Below are 25,758 nucleotides of genomic sequence, written 5' to 3'. Positions count from 1 at the left end.
CTTTTTATTGTAAACCTGTGGTAAAACATCGATGCTTGGGTTTTAAATATTCAAGAAGCTGCTAAACAATCAAACAAAAAAAAGCTAGCAAACGGCCGCTTTTATCGTGTTTGTTTTCAACGCTGTTTCCAGTGATTTCTGATTAGTTTTCTGATAAAACTTCCATTTGTTGGTGAAATGATGGGTTAGTGTGACGTTGTCCCAGAGAGGCGTGTTACGGGCGTGTTTTAGTGAAGCGCTGTGGAGCTTCTGGCCCGACAGTGGAAACGCATGCCCGGTGCTATTGGCCCGAGGCTATTAGCCCGGCACGGCCCGTTTAAAGCCCTGGCCCGGCCCTGGCCCGACAGTGGAAACGCGGCTCATGTTAGCCAGAACCACAAAGAAACACTACCCAATGAACAAGAGGAAGCGTACCCAATATCACAGAGCAGTTGAAGATGCTTCACTCAAACATCCAACACTGTTCCAGGAAGTCCAGAAGCCCTGTTCCAGCAGTGTGGCCCAGAAGAAAACAACAGGTTGACATGAACAATTGATGACGAAACGTATCAAACGATGAACGATGAGAAGCGGCAGCCATCCGCGCACAGCGTACTCTCGCCGCAAGTCAAGAGCCTCAGAGACTCGACATAAACGAAACGTTTATTATGGTTATCTTCTAGTCATTGATTAGCATAACCTGTCATGATAATCAATCAATCGTGTTCTGGGGGGCGGGGTTTATGTAAATTCTAGGGTTGGTGATGTCACTAACCCGGGAGGAATGTGGTGTAGTCCATATCAGCCGTCCTTAAAAAGAAAGAAAATCTTCAAAAGCAAATATCTCCCTTTGCTCTGAACTTTGAGTGTCGTAACTTTGCAGATGTTGTTTATGCTCAAACAGCTTCATTACACACTAACTAAAGTTAGAAGAGTGAAATCATACTCTACCAGCCCTAATGGTGTCTGATTCTCTGCAGCACAACGATGTGAAGGACGGGATGGACATCAACGTGACGGGCGTCTGGGAGCGCAACATCACCGGCGCCGGGGTCACAGTGGTCGTGGTGGACGACGGGGTTCAGCACACCCTGGAAGATATCCAGCCCAACTATGTAAGTCAATCGCCATTTCTTTTCTCGTGAGTGTTTTCTTCTTCTTTTTTTAATATATATATGTAAGGGATAATCCTCTGCTATTTACTTCCCTGCCATGTCCTGATAAAGAAGAATAAACAATCATACTTTATTATTAAAGTGTGTATTTGTATCAGGGCCTGACTTTCGGTGCAGGATTAATATAAATTATTCCCGCAAGCCTCACTTTTATAATGCTAGAACTTCCCAATCAGATTAATTCACTTTATTTTTAAACAAATTAGGAAACTAATGCAAGATGTGAACAAATGAAAGTTAGCATGTGACGTCGGACGAGGAGAGGTGGACCTGAACCTGAATGTGTGTGTGTTAAACTATAAACGCCATGAATATAGCCAGTGTTAAACTATAAACAAACACCCCTAACTGGAATGAAGACACAGGCTTAAACAGAGAGAGGAAGTGGACGAGTAACAGGACACAGGTGAACTGAATGGCAGATGATTAGAAACTATAGCGACCTAATAAAGCAGAGGAACCACAGCCCTGCAAAGAAGAACAAGCTGACCGTCTGGAGGAGCAGAAACTGAGCCTGTGTTTCTCTAGTTCAGCTCCAGCAAGGCCTGAAGATCAAAGCTTACTACAGTTTCCGAGAGCTGGCTCAGTGTCGGGGTGATGGAGCTGTCTCCTCCTGACTGCACTACAGCTGCTTCTGCTTTATCTGCACTCAGATGTGGTCTCAAAACATCTCTCTTTTCTTTGGGTTTTAATATATTGCAATGTCTTGTTCTCTTCTCTGTCTCCTTTTATCTGTCATCTTTATGGTCTTTTATTTTGTATTGTACAGCACTTTGGTCAGCCTTGTTGCTGTCATTAAATGTGCTTAAGAAATAATCTGAACTGATGTGACTTCAGTGGTTTAAAGTAATGCACCACTTTATTTACAAAATATGAATCCCCAAATGGCAAGAGCACCTGTGGGAGATTGATGTTTAATAAAAAAGCAAGAAGGGTTTTCTGTGATAATTGGCCCAGATGTTGCCGACAGAACATGAGATGTGTTGACCCTGGATGTGAGATTTGTTTCATGTGTTTCAGAGTCCCGAGGGAAGTTACGACCTGAACTCGGACGACCCCGACCCCATGCCTCATCCCGACGGACACAGTGACAACCATCACGGCACGCGCTGTGCCGGAGAGATCGCCGCGGTGTCCAACAACAGCTACTGCGCTGTGGGAGTGGCGTACGGCGGACGAGTGGCAGGTGTGGCTCACTCACCTTAATCCAAGAGTTAATATAGAGATTTATTACCCATTACACTGAGTAATGCTTTATAGAGCTGAGTGATATAGCTAAAATACTAATTGATATATTGATATCCAGCTGATATTCAATACATATAATAGATAATACATGAACTCTTGTCCTTTCAGCATTGCATCCACTGTAGCCTAGCACACTCTTTAGCAAACTTGATGGCCGTATTAAAATTGCAATGTTCACGATGTTGCTTAATTTTAGTAGTACGTCAGTGGTATTCTCTCCATTGCCCAGCCCTGCTGTCATGCTTGACTACAGGTGTGTGTGTGTGTGTGTGTGTGTGTGTGTGTGTGTGTCTCAGGCATCCGGGTTCTGGACGGACCCCTCACTGACAGCATGGAGGCGGTGGCTTTTAACAAGCACTACCAGGTCAACCACATCTACAGCTGCAGGTGTGTTTCTGTGCCCAGATCAATCAGCAATGACACACTTTGACACTTTGATCGTCTGATCTGACAGCGAGTGCTCTGCTGGACAGCTCAAGAAAGCAGGAGATGGCTGATGAGGGCGAAGAGGATTTACAACCCGAACCCTCACAGCCACCCTGCCCCGTGTATGATGAGTTGTGAGTGTTATATAGCGCACTTCAGCGCGGCTTCAGCTCGTGGCAGACTTGACAAACGGTTTCTTTCCAGCCGTAACGCTGCTCGATCTATACAATGAGATCGAAAAGGCATGGAAGAACCCGTGTTCAGCGTGCATTCATCGCCTTCAGCGAGAGGACTACGCTGATGCCGAGGGGATACGCGAACATGGGTATGTGTCGATGCCCCGATTGATGAGATGTTTGCGAACTGTCTCACAGCTGGAGAGGCACCGGCACTGAGTGCTCCGGCCCTGCCTTCTAAGCCACTAAAAATTACATTGTGTGTATATAAGCGGTTGCGGGTCTGGCTAGTGCTGCCTTGTACACTATGGCTGTGTTGCGGAGAGGCTGGTTTAACTTGGCTGACATCAGGGAGAAAGAAAAAGCCTTTCTTCTCGTTGCACCAGTGTCGCCTCTGAACTGTTCGGCACCTCCGTCAAGACGGTGATGGGAAAGTTCAGAGATCGGAAACAGGGCCAGAGGCCCAGAGTCGCTTCTCTCGCCCCTTCCCCTCCCAGGAGCAGATCGCAGAGAAGGCGATACTCACGGAAGAAGGCTCTGAGAGAGGTGATCCAGCTTAAACGCTCTGAGAAACATCAGTGAAGGACCCCCTTCCTCTGAGGGTGAATAACCTCTCCTCTCTTCTCTCCTATCTTCTCTCGACAGGCCCGCCTTTTGCATTCGGTGTAAATGCTAGTGGTGTTACAGGGTAGATAGCAGCACAGGTAGCAGGCTACCTTCAAAAAGCCTCCCATGCCGATATCTCATGGGCGTTGTCAGGCCTTTCTCTCTAGAAAGGAAGAAGCAGTGTGCTCAGCCCTCCGCCCTTTAGAGCTGAGTATATTAGCTAGTTTATCCAGCAAGGCCTTAAGTTGAAATAGGGTTTTTCCTCTGAGCCCCTTGAAGTCATGAGGTTGAATGTCGTTGGCCTCTTACTGAGGCCTCCATTCCCTTGGGTTTAGTAGAGAATATAAAACCTTGTAAAAAAATACACGATAATAGGACTTGACCCTGATACATCCTCAGGGTCAGCTGATAGTACTCCATTAGGGTCATTTAGAGTACTTTGCTACTCATGGCTCTTATGTTATCACCCTTCAGCACCCAGGCTCAGGTAGAGACAGATTAGTTACTCCGTCCCACTTGGGATGGTTGAGTATGCTCCCTTAGAGCCGAAGCACTGACGCCCGTGACTGTCGAAGCTGTTGGCCTTACAGTAGGCCTCCTCGATAGTCCGGTAGCGTAAGATTGTACTATCCTTGCTTTAAAGGGTCGATAGCACTTCTGCTGAGTACACTGCCTGTTGGCAATGTGAATAAGTATAACCAGGCCCACAGGAATGTCTGTGATAGCACCTGGCTTCTGAGGCTAGCTCTGCTAACAGTCCCGCTATCAAGTAGTTAGGCCTCAACAGGCCTCCTTGAAGGCGGCTCCCCAACGAGTTGGATGCTTAGCATGGCAAAGGCATTAAGTATCAAGTTGCAGGCCCCATGGAGCCTCCCTGATTTCAGCCCAGAGCCTGGTCAATACTTATCAGGTTGAGCATACCTGTTCCAGAATCCATCTGAGGATCGCACTGTATGAATACTTAACTCCCCAAGACTGGTCGGAAGGTCGAAGGATTCTCACGAGGCCTCCCTGTTAGATCAGCCCTAGAGCTGGAGGCGCTCCCCTTATTAGGGTCCCTGTAGAGTGCCCAGGATCGAGTAGAGTTACTCCCCATGTTTTAGAGGGTTAGGATGCTACTCTCCAGGATGCCCGTGTCTATGATCCAGTCTGTGAACGATCACTGCCACTATCTGCAGTCCTCTCTATCGGATGCCTCCACAAGTGAGGCAAATAATGTTAAAGACTCTGTATAGGAAACAAACAGGTTGTTGGCAAGTCACTAAATTAGACCAGGACAGCCTCCCTGGTGGCATGAGGGGTTGACTTCATGTCCCTCTCAGAAAGTGGCTGGACAGGACTCCTTTTGGACCCACTGGCCATATTCCCTTAAAGGAACCCTTTCCACGGAAGCTGTTGGTTCCAAGCCTTTGAGCGGCCTTGGTAGGCCTTCGTTGTTCGAAGGTCACTTTGAGTCTTATATCTTGGGCAGTGGCCGTAGGGAATACTGTCACCGACCTTTCGAAAGGGAACATCTCAAGGTACGACTGTAACCTCTGTTCCCTGAGACCGCGTGTTTCGCCATGCCTCGGGGATGCCTACTGAACAGTCCCTTCAGACGAAAAGTGGATGACATGTTCTCTAGGCGCCCCTTACTGCCGGGTAACACTAGTAGTGACGCCATAGGCTGTTGTTGGCCAATACGATTGCCGTGATTGGATAAGCGTTTCAGACACCAGTTCACGGGGAGGATTTCCCTAAAAGCGTTAATCGACGCAGTGCGAGTTCCCATTCGAAAGGAGATATAGGTTACAGTCGTAACCTGAGATGTTTTACGTCTTTATTCTGTTTTGTAATATCACAAAATGGCATGATGATAATCATTTTGTGATTTTGATCCAATCTTTTTATAGTTTAAGGGTTTGTTCAGGTAACTTTATATTTTCCCTGTAAACAGCATTTTTCAATCACAGATTTATATCAACAAATATTCATAATGTTTCTGTTGTGAATTAATTGGTTAAAAGTGCCTTTTAAAAAATCAACTTGTACATTTTTATCTTAAGTGAACAATGAAATGTTTTTTTTTAGTTGAACACAACTATTCTCAAGTTTAAGATTTGTTAAGATTAGGCACTAATGAATGTCTTTATTTTATTTATTTTGTAAATGACAGCTTTCATGATAAATAATAATATATAATGTTATATCATTTTTATAGTATGTTTCACTTATAGTTCCATGATGCAAACATTAACATTAGTCAATGCTTATCAACTAATAATTAACTGTACTTTTTTCACAGCATTTATTAATCTTGGTTAATATTGAGTCATGAATATGTTAGTTCATAAACCATGAACGTATGCAACGTTTCCACTGAGAATGGTCACCTGACATGTATGGTTTGTCTTGTAGCTGGGGACCGGATGATGATGGTCGGACGGTTGATGGACCTCATCCCTTAGGCAAGGTCAGTCTGAATATGCATCTCATCAGTGTAATGCAGTTTATGAAGGAGATTCATGAAGCATATGAGCAGTTCTCTGTGCTTTCACCAACACACAGCGGTGGCGCTTCGGCCATAGCTTTAACAGATCAATAAAGCCAGCGATGGTTTAGAAACACAATTACAGTCATCACTCATTAGTCCATGTTTTAGTGTGATTTTGAGGAGTAATGCAGTCCCTGCTCTCTCCCACAGGCGGCGCTGCAGCACGGCGTGATCGTTATAGTGTGTTTTAGTGTGATTTTGAGGAGTAATGCAGTCCCTGGTCTCTCCCACAGGCGGCGCTACAGCACGGAGTGATCATTATAGTGTGTTTTAGTGTGATTTTGAGGAGTAATGCAGTCCCTGCTCTCTCCCACAGGCGGCGCTGCAGCACGGCGTGATCGTTATAGTGTGTTTTAGTGTGATTTTGAGGAGTAATGCAGTCCCTGCTCTCTCCCACAGGCGGCGCTGCAGCACGGCGTGATCGCGGGCAGGAAAGGTTTCGGCAGCATCTTCGTTGTAGCCAGTGGCAACGGAGGACAGTATGACGACAACTGCAACTACGACGGCTATGCTAACTCCATCTACACCGTGACCATTGGTATAGTTCTCTCTGCTCCGTCACGAGTGTGTAGCCCTGTCTGCTTCAGATGTGTATCAGCGTCAGTGATGTGTGCTTGCAGGAGCGGTGGATGAGAACGGCAGAAAGCCGTTTTACGCTGAGGAGTGCGCCTCTATGCTAGCAGTGACCTTCAGCAGCGGAAGCAGACAACTGCGCAGCATCGTAAGCATTAGCAGCCTGCTAAAGTCTGCTTTATCCCGTAGGTGTTGGGTGAAGGAAAGAAGATGATCAAGTTTAGACATTGATTCAGAGTTACACGTTTAACAAACAAACAAATAAAATAAAGATATACAGTAGTCAACAGTAGTTCATCAAAGTTGTCCTAAGACAAGAACGGGTATTGTTCAAAATTCATGTATTACTCTGATGAACGGTTTTGATCCACTTCAACTGTTGACTACTGTACATTAGAGCTGCACGATTAATCGGTACAAGATGTTGATCTCGATGCAAACACACCCATGATCTTATTCCTAGATGACAGTGATTCGGCTCTCTCCGTTTAAGCCGTTGACGAGTGGGATCACGGCAAACAAACAGATGTGTGTTCTGATCCAGAGGAAGCCGTTGTCATGAATCGAGATGAAACCGCTTCAGTGTTTCAACACACAGTTTCAATATTTTTGTCTTACAGTAAATCAACGTCTGAAAGTAACTTGAAAAGATTGTATCAGTTACAATGGTCCACCAGTAGGTGGCGACAGAAGTGTTAAAGAATTTATTTCTCATTGAATCATTGAAGAGATTCGTTCAAAAACACTGAATCATCCAATATATGAAACAAGCTGAGTCTTTATGAGTGAGTCCATGAATCATTCATTTTATTTAATTTTTTTAAATAGATGCAGCAATTAACATGTTGTCAGAACCTCTAGTAAATTACATGTTATTTTGTTTAGTTCTCTATTCAGAATCACGGTAGAATCAATTTATCCCAGTGTATCCAGAATCGTGCAGCTCATGGATGAATCCGATCTATAACATGCATTTAGAAAATAGCATTGCATTTTAATTTCACGACGGCTTTAACCAAACACACTATTACAATGTAAAACTTCAGTATACTGACACTGGAGCTCACCCAGATCTAGTTAGAGAGGAGTGTGTGCGTGCGTGTGTGCGTGCGTGTGTCAGAATCAGAATCAGAATCAGAATCAGAAAGAGCTTTATTGCCAAGTGTGCTTGCACCCACAAGGAATTTTTCTTGGTACTGAAGCTTCCAGTGCACATATACAAATACAAATACAACAAGAACATAGTAATACAAATTCTAAGAATGAAAATATATAAAAAATAAATAAAAATAGTATAAAAGTAAAAAAGTAGGGTCACAGTTGGGTTTAGTCTGAATAAACATTTACAGATTATGAACATATTTACAGTATTTTGAGTAGTATGAATAATATAAATATCACCTGAATTAGAGAATATTACACTAGACAGTGGGAGTCTAGCGCATGTTACAGATTATAAACATATTTACAGTATTTGAGTAGTATGAATAATATAGATATAAATATCACCTGAGATTATTGCACTAGACAGTGGGAGTATTGCACTTACAGGCATATGCTTTGGGGGGCATGTTAAGTGTTCAGAAGGGAAATGGCCTGTGGAAAGAAACTGTTCCTGTGCCTGGAAGTTCTTGTGGCCAGTGATCTGTGTCGCCGTCCTGACGGTAACAGTTCAAACAGGGGGTGTCCAGGGTGAGTGGAGTCTGTGATGAATATACCTGCTCTCTTCCTCACTCTGGAAGAGTACAGGTCCTGGAGGGTTGGCAGGGGGGCACCAATAATCCTCTCTGCAGTCCGGACTGTCCGTTGTAGTCTCCTGATGTCCGATTTGGTAGCTGAACCAAACCAGACAGTGATGGAAGTGCTTAAGACAGACTCAATGACGGCTGAGTAGAACTGGATCAGCAGCTCCTGTGGCAGATTGAACTTCTGTGTGTGTGCGTGCGTGTGTGTGTGCGTGCGTGTGTGCGTGTGTGTGCGTGCGTGTGCGCTCTCCTGACGTGCGTGTCCCGTGCCCAGGTGACGTCGGACTGGTCTCTACAGAGTGGCACGGGCTGCGTGTGTGCGTGTGTGTGAGTGTGAGTGTGAGTGTGAGTGTGCGCTCTCCTGACGTGTGTGTCCCGTGCCCAGGTGACGTCGGACTGGTCTCTGCAGAGTGGCACGGGCTGTGAGTGTGAGTGTGTGAGTGTGAGTGTGTGTGTGCGCGTGTGTGCGTGCGTGTGTGCGCTCTCCTGACGTGTGTGTCCTGTGCCCAGGTGACGTCGGACTGGTCTCTGCAGAGTGGCACGGGCTGCACTGACGGGCACACGGGCACGTCTGCAGCGGCTCCTCTGGCCGCAGGGATGGTGGCCCTCATGCTGCAGGTGCGGCCCTGTCTGAGCTGGCGGGACGTTCAGCACATCATCACCTACACCGCCACACAGGTAACATAGCACTCACGCTTCAGTGCCAGTCATCTGCTGTGCACACACATACTACAGTCCTATAAACCGGCACATAATTTAAAAATTATAAATGAACATAGATCAACCTATATCACCCAGACAGCGAATTAATTCAGTGACCACAACCTACAACTCTCTCGTCAATTTAAGATGGACCAAAGTTATTTTTTTAGCATGTTTGTAAAACAGTTATTTAATTTATTCAATGAACACATGCTTTGTTTAATTTAGTTTGTTTTCCTCGTTTACCTACACATGGTCCAGATTTCACAGATATTGTCCAAATGTCCAAAGCCTTGCTCAGTCTGTCAGTGCTGATCCGATTGGAGGACTGTCATAGTTAGCAAGTGTGAATGGCAAAAAAACATCCAAACATCTTGGAGCGAAACTCCTGACACTAAGGCCTAGAGGCAGCTGTACTCCTAGTAGAGTGGGCCCGTACTGCTAAAGGGGCAGGCAGTCCGCTCGATTCATAAGCAAGAGAGATAGCCTCGACTATCCATTTGCTCATTCTCTGCTTAGATGCAGGGGACCCTTTATTAGGAGGTCCAAAGCACACAAACAGTTGTTCTGATCTACACCACAGGGCAGCTCTGTGGACGTAGGCATCCAATGCCCCAACTGGACACAGCGGATTATTTCTTTCCTCGTCGGCATCCCGGAATGGAGGAGGACAGAAGGCCTGCAGAATGATGGATCTGGCCACATTAGGGCCTTTACCATGGCGGGCGCAAAGGCCAAGCACAAAGGGGAAACCGACAAAGCTTGGAAATCTCCTATCCTTTTAAGAATAGTAATATCCAGGAGGAACAACGTCTTGAGAGTCAGACACTTGACTGGAACCTCATCAATAGGCTCAAAGTGAGCCAGGGATAGGCCTTGGAGAACCACGGCCAAAGCCCATGCCGGTTCCCTAGTGTAGTGTAGTAGACCTTTAATGTAGTGAAGCGCTCTTTCAGGAACTCCAGCACTGTACCAACAGGGCAATAAACTGGGTCCAGCTGACGACCAGTGCACCAAGAGGTGAAAGCTTGTCACTTCAAGGCAGACAGTTTCCTCGTGGAGGGAGCTCTGGAGTGTAGAATGGTCTCCACAACCTTGGTTGAGAGACCAGTACCTATGAGCTGTGTCCCCTCAGAGGCCAAGCCCTCAGCTTCCATTGTTCTGGACGGGGGTGAAATATTGACAACAGGTCCCTCCTGATCGGACTCTCCAGAGAAGAGCCGTCGAGGAGAGACACTCGATCTGAGAACCACACTCACCCCAGCCACTTCGTTGCAATCAAGGTGAGCCAAACTTTGTCCTGGTGAACTCTCTCCAGAACCCCCTGGGAGCAGAGCGATCCTCCATTCCCCGGGCCTCAGCCCCTGTCTCGACAGGGTGTCTGCTCCTATATTCTGGGCCCCAGGGATGCAAGCCAGTATGACAGTATCTTCTCCTGGGACCACAGGAGGATTTGGTGCGCCAGTTTGCAGAGTAGACGCGAGTGCAAATCCCTCTGGTGATTTATATAGGGGACCACCGATCTGTTGTCTGTGTGGACGTCTGCAAGGGAATTCTTTAAGGCAAGAAAAACAGCCATCATTTCCAGACAGTTGATTTGCCAGGAAAGATGGTGTCCCCTCCACAGACCTTGAGTCGAACGACCCTCTAGGATTGCTCCCCATCCCGTGAGGGAAGCATCTGTCTTTAGCATCTTGCGACGACAAAGAGCTCCCAGCACGGGACCTTGGGATAGGAACAAGGGTTTCTTCCACATAACCAAGACACGAAAGCATCGCCACGTGACCTTGATCATGTGAAAAGGATTGCCCCCCGGGGAAAACCCCTGGTCCTGAGCCACCACTGCAAGGGTCTCATGTACAACAGGCCAAAAGGTATCACGTTGGATGCTACCACGTCTAGAAAAGTGGTCCTCTGAACTGGAGAAAGTACACTCTTTTTGACATTCAACCTCAACCCCAACCTTTCCATGTGCGCGAGAACAACACCTTGATGTCCGCTAACTGATGCGATTGAACTAAAATCAACCAATCGTCGATGTAGTTCAGAATACAAATGCCTCATAAACACAGTGGTGCTTGTGCCGCATCCATGCATTTGGTGAAAGTGCGGAGTGATAAAGCTAGACCTAATGGAAGAACCTGATACTGGTAAGCTTTGCCCCCGAAAGCGAACCTCAGGAACTTCCTGGATGGATACATGGAAGTATGCGTCCTTGAGATCTATCGTAATAAACCAGTCCTTGGATCTCATATGTGGTATGATCTGTCTTAAGGTTAGCATTTTGAATTTAAGCTGCACGACAGACTTATTCAGAAGGCGCAGATCCAAAATGGGACACAACCCCCTATCCTCCTTTGGAACGATAAGATACCGGCTGTAGATACCAGTTTCTGTGTCGGGAATAGGTGCACATTCTATGGCCTCTTTCGCCAACAGAGTTTTTACCTCCTGTTCCATGACCAGAGTCTGCTCGGGGGCACGACCCCCATGAACCTGAATAGTGTAACCCTGCTTGATTGTTTGCAGGACCCACTGAGATATATTTGGCTGTAGCTTCCATGCTGCCAGAAAATCTGCTAAGGGAACCAGCCTCTCGAGTCTGGCCTCTGGTGTTTTCCGAGCGACCGGTGCGATGTCCTCTCTAAGACCCTCCTCAGAGGGGGCGAGCCTCCCAGCACTGCTACGTGTCCGGGCTGTTGCTGAGATATGTGCCCGTGGGAGACCGCTGCGCACTGAAGCACACGAGGTGGCAGGGTTAGCAGAACGGCCCCCTGAGGGCACAGAAGGGATTTGGGCACCGTGTACTGCGTTGTTGACAATTTCTCTTCGGAGGGGACTACCCTCAGAGGCCTGACGCCATAGACGTCAGGACCTCTTTTCCGAAGCCTTCTTGCCAATAGGAACGGTCCTCAGATCCGCCTTACCCCTCAAAGGCTGCGGATGAGAGGGCCGTCCTGGACCCCCTTTTTTATAGGGGGGGGGTACGGGTAGCGAAGCTCTGCTTTTGTACCGCATGGTCTGGCTGTAGTGGTTTGGGGCTGCTCCCGCTCAGCATCGGGGGCTCCAGGGACGACGCAGACTGAGGGGAGAGAGAGCTGGCAAGCGTCTCCGTCACCATAGGCCACCGTGCCCTTTATGGCCAACTATAGAGAATAGTGTGATGTATGTTTTTATAGGAGACTGGTTTCTTCCACAGGCCCCGGCGAGGAGGTTGTGCTCGCGAGGGCAGAAAACGGTTATCCAGTTTGGATTTAGAAAAAAAAGTTATCGCGCAATCGTTGAAGATGAATTACCAATCAGTAATAAAATTTGAAAAATGTTGCTGCTGTTGTTGTTGTTGTTATTATTATTATTATTATTATTATTATTTCTACTATTAATCTTAATGTGTTAATGATGTGTGTCCAGCATGATGCACAGGCGGACTGGAGAAGGAATGGAGCAGGTTTCCATCACAGCCACATGTACGGCTTCGGGTTGCTCAACGCCTGGAGGCTGGTCAACGCTGCCAAGGTCGAGTGTGTGTGTGTGTGTGTGTGTGTGTGTGTGTGTGTGTGCTCATCACAGCACTGCTGCTTTCAGACAAACACAGTTCGCATAAACAAGCTGAGTGTCTGTGTGTCTGGCAGGTTTGGGAGTCCGTCCCCTTCTTGGTGTCCTACCAGAGCCCAGTTCTAACGACCAATGAGATCATCCCAGCCCATCCGAAGACGCTCACTCACACTTGGAATGGTAAGAGATTTATATGGAGGATATTGTTTGGATAAACAGCAGAACTGAGGATGAATTGTGGGTAGAGATCTTAAAAACATGCAACATTTCACCCTGAAATCAGAATGAAAAATAAAGATAATAGGTTTTGCATAGATAGAATAATGGAATGAATGAGTAAATTTTCTTTATTTCAGTATTTAAATGTGTAACTTAACCGAGATCTGATTATTTGCTGTTCTCCGATCAGTAGTTGGCCATAAACAGGGCTCTTATGACCGCAGTGTGTGCTGAGCAAGGCTCATGGACCCGTCCCGCACACAGCAGTGTTCTGCCCTTACTTGGACATGTGTGTCAGTGTGTGTGTGTTTAAGTATACAAGTGGAAGTGAAATGTTGCTTCCCTTTTCAGTTTCACTCACAGCTTTCTGGCTGTCTTCATCTGGTCTCTCTCTGCCTTTAGTCAGCTGGTGGAGAACCGCTGCACTTCTTGCTGTGTTTGACAGGTCTTCCCTCTCTGAAAAACTGTGTGTCTTTTGAACTGAATCTTCTGACACAATTCAGCAGCATTTGGTCATGGGAAATATCATGTGTCCACTTGCACAGTATTGAGAAGTGACTTTTGCAGCTGAGCATCACTAGACAGCACTAATGGAGCAACGCACAGAAAGCGGAGGTTTATTTATGCTTTTATTTTCTTCCTGTGACACTAATTTGCTATTTTTACATTCAAGCTTTTACAACCCCAAATCAGAAAAAGTTGGGACACTGTACAAATTGTGAATAATAACAGAATTCAATGATGTGGAAGTTTCAAATTTCAATATTTTATTCAGAATACAGCATAGATGACATATCACATGTTTAAACTGAGAACATGTAGCATTTTAAGGGAAAAATAAGTTGATTTTAAATTTCATGGCATCAACACATCTCAAAAAAGTTGGGAAAAGGCCATGTTTAGCACTGTGTGGCATCCCCTCTTCTGTTTATAACAGTCTGCAAACGTCTGGGGACTGAGGAGGCAAGCTGCTCAAGTTTAGGAATAGGAATGTTGTCCCATTCTTGTCTAATACAGGCTTCTAGTTGCTCAACTGTCTTAGGTCTTCTTTGCCGCATCTTCCTCTTTATGCACCAAATGTTTTCTATGGGTGAAAGATCTGGACTGCAGGCTGGCCACTTCAGTACCCGGATCCTTCTTCTACACAGCCATGATATTGTAATTGATGCAGTATGTGGTCTGGCATTGTCATGTTGGAAAATGCAAGCCCTGAAAGAGACGACGTCTGGATGGGAGCATATGTTGTTCTAGAACTTGGATATACCTTTCAGCATTGATGGTGCCTTTCCAGATGTGTAAGCTGCCCATGCCACACGCACTCATGCAACCCCATACCATCATGCAGGCTTCTGAACTGAGCACTGATAACAACTTGGGTTGTCCTTGTCCTCTTTAGTCTGGATGACATGGTGTCCCAGTTTTCCAAAAAGAACTTCAGATGTTGACTCGTCTGACCACAGAACAGTTTTCCACTTTGCCACAGTCCACTTTAATGAGCCTTGGCCCAGAGAAAACGCCTGCGCTTCTGGATCCTGTTTAGATATGGCTTCTTTTTTGACCTATAGAGTTTGAGCCGGCAGCGGCGAATGGCACGGTGGATTGTGTTCACTGACAATGTGTTCTGGAAGTATTCCTGAGCCCATGTTGTGATTTCCATTACAGTAGCCTTCCTGTATGTGATGCAGTGCCGTCTAAGGGCCCGAAGATCACGGGCATCCAGTATGGTTTTCCGGCCTCGACCCTTACGCACAGAGATTGTTCCAGATTCTCTGAATCTTTGGATGATATTATGCACTGTAGATGATGATAACTTCAAACTCTTTGCATTTTTTCTCTGAGAAACTCCTTTCTGATATTGCTCCACTATATTTCGCCGCAGCATTGGGGGAATTGGTGATCCTCTGCCCATCTTGACTTCTGAGAGACACTACCACTCTGAGAGGCTCTTTTTATACCCAGTCATGTTGCCAGTTGACCTAATAAGTTGCAAATTGGTCCTCCAGCTGTTCCTTATATGTACATTTAACTTTTCCGGCCTCTTATTGCTACCTGTCCCAACTTTTTTGGAATGTGTAGCTCTCATGAAATCCCAAATGAGCCAATATGTGGCACGACATTTCAAAATGTCTCACTTTCAACAGTTGATATGTTATCTATATTCTATTGTGAATAAAATATAAGTTTATGAGATTTGTAAATTATTCCATTCCTTTTTTACTCACAATTTGTACAGTGTCCCAACTTTTTCTGATTAGGGGTTGTATTGTTAGTCTTACTATATCAAAATGACAGACTAGATGTTCTAGATTGAGATCCTCATATCTCTGGAATTGGACCCCATATAGTGCCTTTAAAATGAAGATGCCAAAATAAATGTTTATTGAGAACCAAAGTCTAAAAGGATATTAAAATATCTTTAATATTTGAGTTACAGGCATGCAGACTTGGGCCAAATGAGCTTTTCTTCTTCTTCTTCATTTCCAGCAGTCACTGTTGGCATTAATATGCAACACAGATTGCTTAAGTCAATAGATTTGACTAAAAGATCTACAAATCACCTATTAAAATAAAATAATGATGCTGCCATTTCTCCAAGTCATTTTGACCCCCCTGTAAATTAGCTTCAAATCTCAGGTGGAAATGGTCATTTTGACCCCCTCTACAACATGAAGTATGGTGGATTTGACACGGAAAGACTCGCGTGTCTTTACAGGATCTTTACGGGATGTGTGTGTGAACGCACTCAGAGATTCCAGGAAATCACTGGCAGTGTGAATGAACCATAATCAGGTGATCCTGGGACACATTACCAGAGTATTGTCCTGAATCTGTGTGTGTAAGGGGCTAAAGTGACACCTGCTGATGTCTGTCATCGTTCATCAAAGAATACAAGAGGAAATCACTCCCTGCTCTAGACTCAATAACTGTTCTAGCTTTAGTAAAGATTGAACTATATTCACTGTTTACTTCCTGCAGTGTGGACAAGGTTACACAATACCTTACAAGTACATCGTGTTTGGATCACTCTCAGACCCTAGCGTTGAGCCCTGATGATAACAACGGCTAAATCTGACAGTCTGAGTTATATATATGTTTAAAGCCTATTAAATGTTCAAATTGATAGCTTTCAATTATACTGTAATGTTGATATAATTAATTGTTAATATTGAGGGGAATCGAGAGACGTCAGTATCAGTGATGCTTCATTCATAGGGCTTAGAAGATGACATTAAACACAAGTTTAAAATATACCGTCTTCATGTTGCTTTACATTATTCTGGAGATTTAATGTTTCTAAAACATGTAGTGCTGTTAATCAATTACAAAAACATCTAATCAATCACACATTTTTGTTCTGTGATTAATCGCGGTTGATCGTCATTGATCGTATTTTTAGATTGTAATAATTTGACATTTAATCTCCACATTAATGTAGAAACAGTATAAAGACACTAGCCTACATTTTAAACACTTGTTTAATGGCATCTTTTTAAACCAATACCACCACTGATGTCTCTATGAGATTAAATCCTCTCAGTGTTTTAGCCATTATAAGCACTGGGGATTACAGTATAACTGAAAGCTATCAATATGAACATTTATTAGGCTTTACATAATATAACCTTCACATAAACCCATTTTAATAAATGTCACATTTACCTGTACATGTAAGCTGTTATGTTTATTATTATTATTATTTATTTATTTTAATCTAATGTTTCTAATAAGTTACTAGATAAGCCTGTTTGGGGGGTGTTTGGGTGTGTGTGTGTGTGTGTGTGTGTGTGTGTGTGTGTGTGTGTGTGTGTGTGTGTGTGTGTGTGTGTGTGTGTGTGTGTGTGTGTGTGTGTGTGTGTGTGTGTGTGTGTGTGTGTGTGTGTGTGTGTGTGTGTGTGTGTGTGTGTGTGTGTGTGTGTGTGTGTGTGTGTGTAGAGAAAACACACGAGATCATCAAGTCATGTGGACCACAGACCTTATATATAAACAGAGAAACCCCCTTTATAGAAACCATAGGAGCATCCGGAGGGAGCCGTGATGAGTTAGACGTCCCGCCAACACTAAATAATCGAGCTGAATCGCGACGACATTTGCTTGGCCCGATGCGAGTGACAGACACACACACACACACACACACACACACACACATGATGAGTGTGCCTGATGATCCCGTGCTCCTCGTATGCAGACCCTGCTGTGTACTTGCGCTGTGTGAGCGCTATAATCTGCGTCATGTGATGGACATCAGGGATTTCTTTCCTCTTTGTAATTGCTTCATATCGATCTATAATGTCTATAATGCAAAACAATAAAGCTAAAAGAAGTTTTGTCTTGCATGTACCCCCTCTCCCCCCAGTCTCGCTGTCGGACCTGCGGCGCTCGGGCATGCAGACGCTGGAGCACGTGTCCGTCACCGTGACGATCGTCCACCCTCGGCGCGGGGACGTGGAGGTCACGCTCGTGTGTCCCAGCGGCATGACCTCGCTGATCGGAGCCAGACGAGCGCTGGATGTGTGAGCGTCCACACACTCACTCCTCATGTGTGTGTTCTGTAGGCCGCCCGTGCGAGTGTGTGTGACGTGAACCCTGTGTTTGTGTTTGAACAGAGATACGACTGGATTGACCGACTGGACGTTCTCCACTGTGCGGTGCTGGGGAGAGAGAGCCGAGGGCCAGTACAGTCTGCAGGTCACCGACCACAGTAAGACATCGCCGCCTTTCCTGGAGGAGTAATGATGGTTCGCTGAGGCACTTCCAGAACACACACAGCCGTTTCCTAAAGGCTACAGACAGCACCAGTGTTTAGCTGTAGGCCCACATGCCCAGCGCTGTGCTGAGAGCGGCGATTAGATGAGTGTGTGTAATAATGTGCAGCGCTTTCCTCTTAATGACAGATAAACACAGCAGCTAAAGTGTTTTAACAGCGGTTGAGAAAGCCTCTGATCACAGCGATGATATAGATGTGTGTATGGGCACTCCAGTCATCTATACAGCTCTTCACACCACAGATCTCTGTGTTTCAGGAGACTCGACTCTGGCACTGGGCGTCCTGAAGTACTGGAAGCTCACGCTGTACGGCTCGTCTCTGTCTCATCAGCAGGTGAAGGAGAGGCAAAGGTGAGATGCTTCTTTCACTGCACATACAGTACAGGTCAAAAGCTTGGACACATCACTGTTTTTAATGTTTTTGAACATGCTCATCAAGCCTGCATTTATTTGATCAAAAATACAGAAAGAAAGTGTAATATTGTGATTATATTATTACAATTTAAAATAATTGGTTTTCAATTTATTATACTTTAAATGATCATTTATTTCTGTGATGCAAAGCTGAATGTTCAGCATCATTACTCCAGTCTATCACATGATCCTTCAGAAATCACACTAATATTGTGATGTATTATGAGTGTTGGAAGCAGTTCTGAGGAATAAAAGGTTAAAAGAACTGCATTTATTCAAAAAAAAAAAATTCTAATAATATAAATCTTCTTTACTATCACTTTTTATCAGTTTAACACATCCTTGCTGAATAAAGTATTGATTTATTTCAAAGAAAGAGAGAAAATGACTGCCCAGTGTATATCGCTGTTACAGAAGATCTCTATTCTTAATTTTTCTGTTTTTACTTTTGATTCATCACAGTATCCTAAAGCATCACAGGTTATGAAGGAATATTAAGCAGCAGAACTGTTTCCAGCTTTGATAATGAATCCTCATATTATGATGATTTCTGAAGGATCATGTGATAGGGAGTAATCTGAGTAATCTGGGAGTAAACTGGAGTAATGATGCTGAACATCAGCTTTGATCACAGAAATAAAAGAAAATAAATTGAAAACCAATTATTTTAAATTGTAATAATATTACATTTTTCCCTGTATTTTTGATCAAATAAACGCAGGCTTGATGAGCAGGAGAAACCTCTTTCAAAAACATTATAAACAGTGATGTGTCCAAGCTTTAGGCCTGTGCTGATGAGGAATAAACTCTGCTCTGTTAAACAGATTCTTGTTTGTTGGCCAGATAATCATGAGGTTTATCTTTAGACTAGATATGACAAACCTCTAGTATTAAAACATGTGTATGTCGGCGATGCATTTAAATGAACGTGTGTGTGAATGTGTAGAGTTGTTGAGGACGCCATGGGGGGCCAGTACCTCCACAGCAGCTTCTCCCTGCCCTGCCCTCCGGGGATAGATGTTCCTCCTGAGGTCGTGAGCCCCTTCACCTCCAGCAGCCTGAAGGTGTGTGGTGGATTACACAGAGCACAGATAACCTCTGTATGTTCAGAATACCATGCTATATAATCAGTAGCATTAGCATGAGCAGTGTTGTGTTGTCCTGCAGTCTCTCCTGCTGCTGGGCTGCTTCGCCCTCTTCTGGTCGCTGTACTACACTCTGGAGGTGACCCTCACGCACTGGGACTGGCGCGGGTGCGGTGTGGCCGTGAGGGGGAGAGACGGCGGGTCCGTAGGCCTGGAGGACAGTCAGGTGGTGGAGATCCAGCCCGAGGCGGACAGCGAGTCCAAGGTCCCGCTCATCGCTGCGGATGAGAACACGTAGCACTCAGGAAAACCCCACCTCTCTCGTGTCTCCCAGTCTCCATTTCTTCTGTTCGGACTTCCAGGTTGCACTTTGCTTTTGTTTGAGCATGTGAGCAAACGCTCTATATTGAGTTGCCTTATTTTGTTTTCTCTGGTTTATTTGCTGATAGGTGTGGAAGCTTGTTTCCGCCACAGAGTGAAACATGAAAAAGGTAATTGCGACTTTTTAATCTCACAATTCTGACTTTTTATCTCACGATTGCGTGTTATAAAGTCAGAATTGTGAGATATAAACTATTCTGAGGTGAAAAAACTAAAAAAAAACTTTTTTCTCCCTTAGAATTGGACTTTATGGAGAAAAGATGTCAGAATTGCGAGATATAAACTCGCAATTATGTGTTATAAAGTCAGAATTGCGAGGAAAAAATCTGAATTCTGACTTTATAAGATGCAATTGCGACTTTATTTCACGCAATTCTGACTTTATATCTCGCAATTGTGAGAAATAAAGCTAGAATTGTGAGATGTAAACTCGCAATTGTGAGATAAAAAGTCGCAATTATCTTTTAAAGTGTTTTATTGTGTGGCGTAAACAAGCTTCCACAGATGTGTTCTTGACAGTGTGACCGTATAAGAGTGCCTGATAAAGTGAGCGAGTCTCTGCCGTATTTGAAACAGTTATTCCACATAAGATTGGGTGGTTGCTCGACTGGAAGAGTGTGTGTTTGGTGACGGAAGAGTGTGTGTTTGGTGACGGCTGCGTGAAAGAGTTTAATATAATGACATTTTTTACATATTTTTTTTGTTTTGTCATGATTCATTGAATGTGTCACGATTGGATAATTTGAGAGTATAAATGCCTACAACACTTGAATTTTGAAATAAGGAAAGAGATCGGTTACACTATTTTGATGGTCCCTTATTAACCTTCTGTTGACTGAGCAAGTTAACGCAGCAACTACACGCCAGCTTATCCTGGATCAGTGTAATAACACTCAGTGCAACGTTACTATAGTCCGCAGAATGTGTTAAAGGGACCATCAAGATAGAGTGAAGCCTAGAGATTGTTTAAAGCTGACGTCTGCTTAACTGCAGCTGTTTTACTGATTTTAGCCTGTTTTTTTACACTGGTATTTTTGTGAACAAGAACTCAAATGTGGTTTAAATAAAAACAAAAAGGGAAAGTGTTTCCGCATCTCTTTTACCAATAATATGCACTCACAGACATGCTCTACAAGTCAACACAAACCTGTAATAATTACTTCTGTGATGAGATGAGTGAAGCCTACTTGACTTGAGTCATTTTATTGGCTGAAGTCTTTCTATAAAAAGGGATCTGTGACATTGGCTAAAAAGAAAAGACATTTCATAAGTAGAGCAAATAACATTTGATGAACGATTAGTGCCCGGTTTTAAAAACAAGGGTTGAGTAAATCATGGGCTAATTTTAATTTTAAAGTGAGCTACTCCTTTAAAACCTTGTGTCATTGATGTTGTCAAAACCTCAGTCCAACCAGCCGAACAAAGCTGATACTCCAAGAGAAAAATATATTAAACATTATATTAAAATGGAGTATGTTTGGTTTTACATGTGAATCACAAAATATCCTCACTAATATGAAACATGAGGAAAATTATGATTAATATAATTACTGTGTGTCATGAGACCTATTTCTTTCCACAAGAACAAACTTCCTGGGTCAGAAAACTAAATATAGCCTGACTAAAACCCCAACATCTGTGCAAATATATCTAACATATACTGCAAATATATTACTATTTCAGCAAAATATACCAAATTACAATCTCGAGGGCTTGGAGCCAGAGGGGCGTAAGTGGCATTTTGGGCGAATATGAGTTCAATAAAAGGTCTCGATGAGCTCTATCCAATGGTGCCAAAAATACCTATCTGAGATCAAACTGTATTGAATAAGGCAACAAAACAATAAAGACCAAACCAGAAGGGCCAGAGGGGCGTAAGTGTAGTCTGTTGCCCTAAAACAGCATTCAAAATGGCTGACACAACTGGAACAACATGGAACTGTCTGAGGCAGAAAAAATGAATAATGTAATGAAATAAATTGAACAACTCATGAATTGCCAATCAGAAGTGCGTTTAGAAAGTTCAGTGACTTTTATTACAGTCTGTACTGGTCAGCAGATGCCCAGAATGGAAAAGTGAAATGAGTAAAAAAGAAAAGAAAAAATGAATGAATGAGTTAAATGAAAATTAATTACTTGTTCAAGTGTTATTCAAGTGTTAATTATTCAATCAATTCCCCTTTTGACCAATTATTTTATGCATTGTTCAGCAGATACACCCAATATGTCCATAGAAGACTTGGAAATGTTTGGTGCCAAAAAGGCGTATCTGACGGTTTTGCCTTTTTTTATTATTTTTTTATGTTTTAGAACATGCTCATTGTGTTAATATGCCATAAGTTTATTACTTAAATACTCATTCGTGTAAGTATACCTATATGGTTGCAATGTTTGTGGTTTAAGGTTAATAATACAGGTCAAAATGTTGTTTGAGCTCTCCTGTAAAGTTTGTCAAAAGCCACTTACGCCCCTCTGGCTCCAAGCCCTCGCGAGTGACCTGCGCTTTATTATTTACATTCATTTAGCAGATGATTTTATCCAGAGACTTATGGAGGAATACAGTCTTAAGGAGGCAATGATATAAGATATTCATTTCAAAGTTTCAAACATTGTCCAGAAAAGTACAAGCTAGAACAAGGAGGGAAGTAAGAAATAGTGAGAAAAATAAGTAGTTTTTAAGTCACTTATTGCTTTAAATGAGAAACTCATTCAGATGAGCTTTAACACAATCATCATTCACAAGCCGAAACCCAAATGATGATTTACATTTTTATATAGAGATGATATGATGTACATCCACTTATGAAAACAAGTAAAACATTAACTCTGTGTGATCAGTATTGATGATGATGAGGATTATTAAGGCCAGAGATGAGAGTCAGAGACAGACTCTGGATGATGTTCTTGTGCTTCAGTCGGCCCAAAACACCATCTGTGTCAAAGCCTCCCCTCGACCCTCACTGATGCTGATTTCATTAAAGTCTCTTTCAGACTGTTTGCTGAACACACAGAGGACGCCTTCAGACTTTTACACACTTTTACATTAAAACTATCCATCACATTTCCCCGCAGCGTTTCCCCGCGGCTGATGCTCGCCTTGGATTTGATCTGACGGAGGCAAAAGAAACATTTCCTCTTCGCGTATTTTAGTCTCTAATGAAAGCCCAGAACCTCTGCTTGCTGTTCACTTTGTTTTAATCGCGACAAACTATCGTATCGCTCCAGTTTTGGCCCAAATGTAAGAGAAGAAAACACAAGAGTCCGCGGCTCGTGGACGCGCACAGACACCGAGCGGGCAGGTTGAGTCTACGAGGTTCTCATGTGTAGTTTAAGAGCGCAGCGCCGCGAGAGCTGATCATTGATCGCTGAAAGCAGACCGTGTGTGAAATCCTGCAGATCATCATCCGATCAGAGAGAGAGATGGCAGAAACCTCCCCCGCCCCGGCCGCTGCCGCCCCGGCCAAAGCGCCCAAGAAGAAGTCCGCTACTGCGAAAGCCAAGAAAGCAGGTCCCGGCGTCGGCGAGCTGATCGTCAAAGCGGTGTCCGCGTCCAAGGAGAGGAGCGGCGTGTCCCTCGCCGCGCTGAAGAAGGCGCTCGCTGCCAGCGGCTACGACGTAGAGAAGAACAACTCCCGCGTCAAGATCGCCATCAAGAGCCTGGTGACTAAAGGCACCCTGGTGCAGGTCAAGGGAACCGGCGCCTCGGGCTCCTTCAAGCTCAACAAGCAGCAAGCCGAGAGCAAGAAGAAGCCCGCGGCCAAGAAACCCGCGGCTCCTAAAGCGAAGAAGCCCGCGGCCAAGAAACCCGCCGCCGCCAAGAAGCCCAAGAGCGCCGCGGCAAAGAAGCCCGCAGCCGCGAAGAAATCGCCCAAGAAGGCCAAGAAACCCGCCGCCAAGGCCGCTAAGAAGGCGACGAAGAGCCCCAAGAAGGCGAAGAAGCCCGCGGCCGCGAAGAAAGCAGCCAAGAGCCCGAAAAAGGCCAAGGCGGCGAAACCGAAGGCGGCAAAGCCTCAAGCCGCCAAGCCTAAAAGGGGACCTCCCAAGAAGAGATGAACACTCGCTGTTCCTCAACGGCTCTTTTCAGAGCCACCCACTGACTCCGAGTAAAGAGCAGCACTCGAGCGCTGTGAGCTAACAGACCAGATGTGCATTCAGGCCACTCGGTCTAATGCAATCTGAACAAACAATAGAAAATGGTAACACTTTAAGGTTCATTAGTTAACATGAACTAACAATGAGCAATACTGCATTTATTAATCTTAGTTAATATTAATTTCAACATTTACTAATACATGATTAAAATCAAAGGTTGTATTTGCTAACATTAGTTAATGCACTGTGAAAAACATGAACAATGAACAGCTGTATTTTTATTAACTAACATTAACAAAGATTAATAAATATGTATTGCTCATTGTTAGATTGTGTTAGTTAATACATTAACTAATTCTAACTAATGAACCTTAATGTACAGTGTTACTATAAAACACTTTATATCTAAAATGAGTCAAAAGATTCCAAAAGAAACTGATTACAGGTAAAAATGGCCAAAAAGGTTATGAGGGTTCAGACAGTGATCACAGTTCAGATAAGATTTATAACAGTACAGAATATACATATACACAACAGAATTATGACAATACAAACAACAAGCAGTGATTTAACTCCAATATTACAATAGGAACATAATTCTGTAGAGTATCAGACGGTTAATGTGCGCAGAATATACAGTGTGTGTGAAAGGTGAAGCACTTTTGTTGGGAACAGCGTATAATATACTTTTTTTTAGTTTTACAATGTTGTACAAATATTTTATTGGTTTCATCTCTTCTGTCAGCGTAATTAAGGAGGTTGGGCTTGCGGAGGGAAGTTCAGTGATTGGTTGAAATCTTCTCAGACTCTCAGCCAATGGGCGACTGGCTCTCTCGGCTAAAGGCAGTGTGTGGAGGCGCTGCTCTTCATTCTGTTCTCTTCGACTGAAGGTTCTGGAAAGTCACTGTTAAAATGAGCGGCAGAGGCAAAACCGGCGGCAAAGCCCGAGCAAAGGCCAAGACTCGCTCGTCCAGGGCAGGGCTGCAGTTCCCCGTCGGCCGTGTCCACAGGCTCCTTCGCAAAGGCAACTACGCCGAGCGCGTCGGTGCCGGAGCTCCCGTGTATCTGGCGGCTGTGCTCGAGTATCTGACCGCGGAGATCCTGGAGTTGGCTGGAAACGCCGCTCGGGACAACAAGAAGACCCGCATCATCCCCCGGCACCTGCAGCTGGCGGTGCGCAATGACGAGGAGCTGAACAAGCTTCTGGGCGGAGTGACCATCGCTCAGGGCGGCGTGTTGCCCAACATCCAGGCCGTGCTGCTGCCCAAGAAGACCGAGAAGCCCGCCAAGGCCAAATGAGGCTCCAGTCTGGCTCTCTGACCCCCAAAGGCTCTTTTCAGAGCCACACACTTCATCTCAAAGAGCTTTTCTGTGTTCATGCTTATAACGCCTTAAACCCGTTTGGTTGAGAAGAAACATGACATCTTTAGTGGAGCAAAACTAGGGACCTATTCACACCCCAACCCATCTCTCCTTATACATAACATCATGTCTGACAAGACGTTTTGGATATTAATAGATTATCCAAAATCAAAAACGCTGTTTCTGGGATAAGGTCATATTTCAGTCCCACAGACTTTATAAAGTTCACCAAAATTGCTTGTCATGATACTTTGGTATGTCCATTATAATGAATACAAATAATTTTAGTACTTCAAGAATATTTAACAAAATGTGCAATCTATACGTTTTGTTTCTGCAATATTGTATTTGTTACTTTATTGTGAAAAATATATATTTTTTAATTAATTAAAAATAATAATAATTAAAAAACAGACTAAAATGAAGGCATTTCTTGCTGATCACTGACATGTTAAAGACTAACACAATAAAAGAGTGGTTTAGTTAAACATCTAAATTGAAAACATAAAAAAAATAAAGACCACAGACAAACAATTTGTCTATCTTTAACTTCCGCCCCATAAAAATGTGAGAATTATCATAAATATTTCATGGGTAGTTATTAAATTGTTATGAGGGACACACTGGGAATTAAGGCGAGTATTTCAGAACAAATAAATCCAGCAATGTGAGAATAAAGCCGTTACACTGATTATTATTATTTTATTTTTTTATTAAACATTA

The 25,758-nt window shown here is 44.0% G+C and overlaps 3 protein-coding genes across 4 annotated transcripts in view; all 3 read left to right on the top strand.

Annotated features, from left to right (window-relative positions):
- Positions 1–20,666, top strand: part of pcsk7 (proprotein convertase subtilisin/kexin type 7) — a 29,453-nt gene extending 8,787 nt beyond the window's left edge. For both annotated transcript variants that reach the window (XM_084418381.1, XM_084418382.1), the window contains 14 exons: positions 960–1,094; positions 2,175–2,340; positions 2,699–2,789; positions 6,008–6,062; positions 6,543–6,681; positions 6,764–6,864; positions 8,972–9,139; positions 12,575–12,679; positions 12,796–12,898; positions 17,292–17,448; positions 17,542–17,636; positions 17,959–18,052; positions 19,062–19,179; positions 19,283–20,666. In XM_084418381.1, the coding sequence (XP_084274507.1) occupies positions 960–1,094; positions 2,175–2,340; positions 2,699–2,789; positions 6,008–6,062; positions 6,543–6,681; positions 6,764–6,864; positions 8,972–9,139; positions 12,575–12,679; positions 12,796–12,898; positions 17,292–17,448; positions 17,542–17,636; positions 17,959–18,052; positions 19,062–19,179; positions 19,283–19,498 (1,743 nt within the window). In that variant the 3' untranslated portion in view covers positions 19,499–20,666. The remainder of the gene's footprint in view (positions 1–959; positions 1,095–2,174; positions 2,341–2,698; positions 2,790–6,007; positions 6,063–6,542; positions 6,682–6,763; positions 6,865–8,971; positions 9,140–12,574; positions 12,680–12,795; positions 12,899–17,291; positions 17,449–17,541; positions 17,637–17,958; positions 18,053–19,061; positions 19,180–19,282) is intronic.
- Positions 20,667–22,998: 2,332 nt separating this feature from the next.
- Positions 22,999–23,706, top strand: LOC311296558 (uncharacterized protein). Its single transcript, XM_084418384.1, has one exon. It carries the CDS (start codon positions 23,002–23,004, stop codon positions 23,632–23,634), a length of 633 nt encoding a protein of 210 aa, XP_084274510.1. The 5' UTR covers positions 22,999–23,001; the 3' UTR covers positions 23,635–23,706.
- A 797-nt stretch (positions 23,707–24,503) lies between these two features.
- Positions 24,504–25,058, top strand: LOC311296561 (histone H2A). The gene has a single exon (XM_084418387.1). It carries the CDS (start codon positions 24,586–24,588, stop codon positions 24,970–24,972), a length of 387 nt encoding a protein of 128 aa, XP_084274513.1. The 5' UTR covers positions 24,504–24,585; the 3' UTR covers positions 24,973–25,058.
- The last annotated feature ends 700 nt before the right edge of the window (positions 25,059–25,758 follow it).

The sequence above is a fragment of the Rutilus rutilus genome, assembly GCF_951802725.1.
Source record: "Rutilus rutilus genome assembly, chromosome: 9".
Classification (NCBI taxonomy): domain Eukaryota; kingdom Metazoa; phylum Chordata; class Actinopteri; order Cypriniformes; family Leuciscidae; genus Rutilus; species Rutilus rutilus.
The sequence above is the reverse complement of the archived record's forward strand: the minus strand, read 5'-3'. Positions and strand labels throughout refer to the sequence as shown.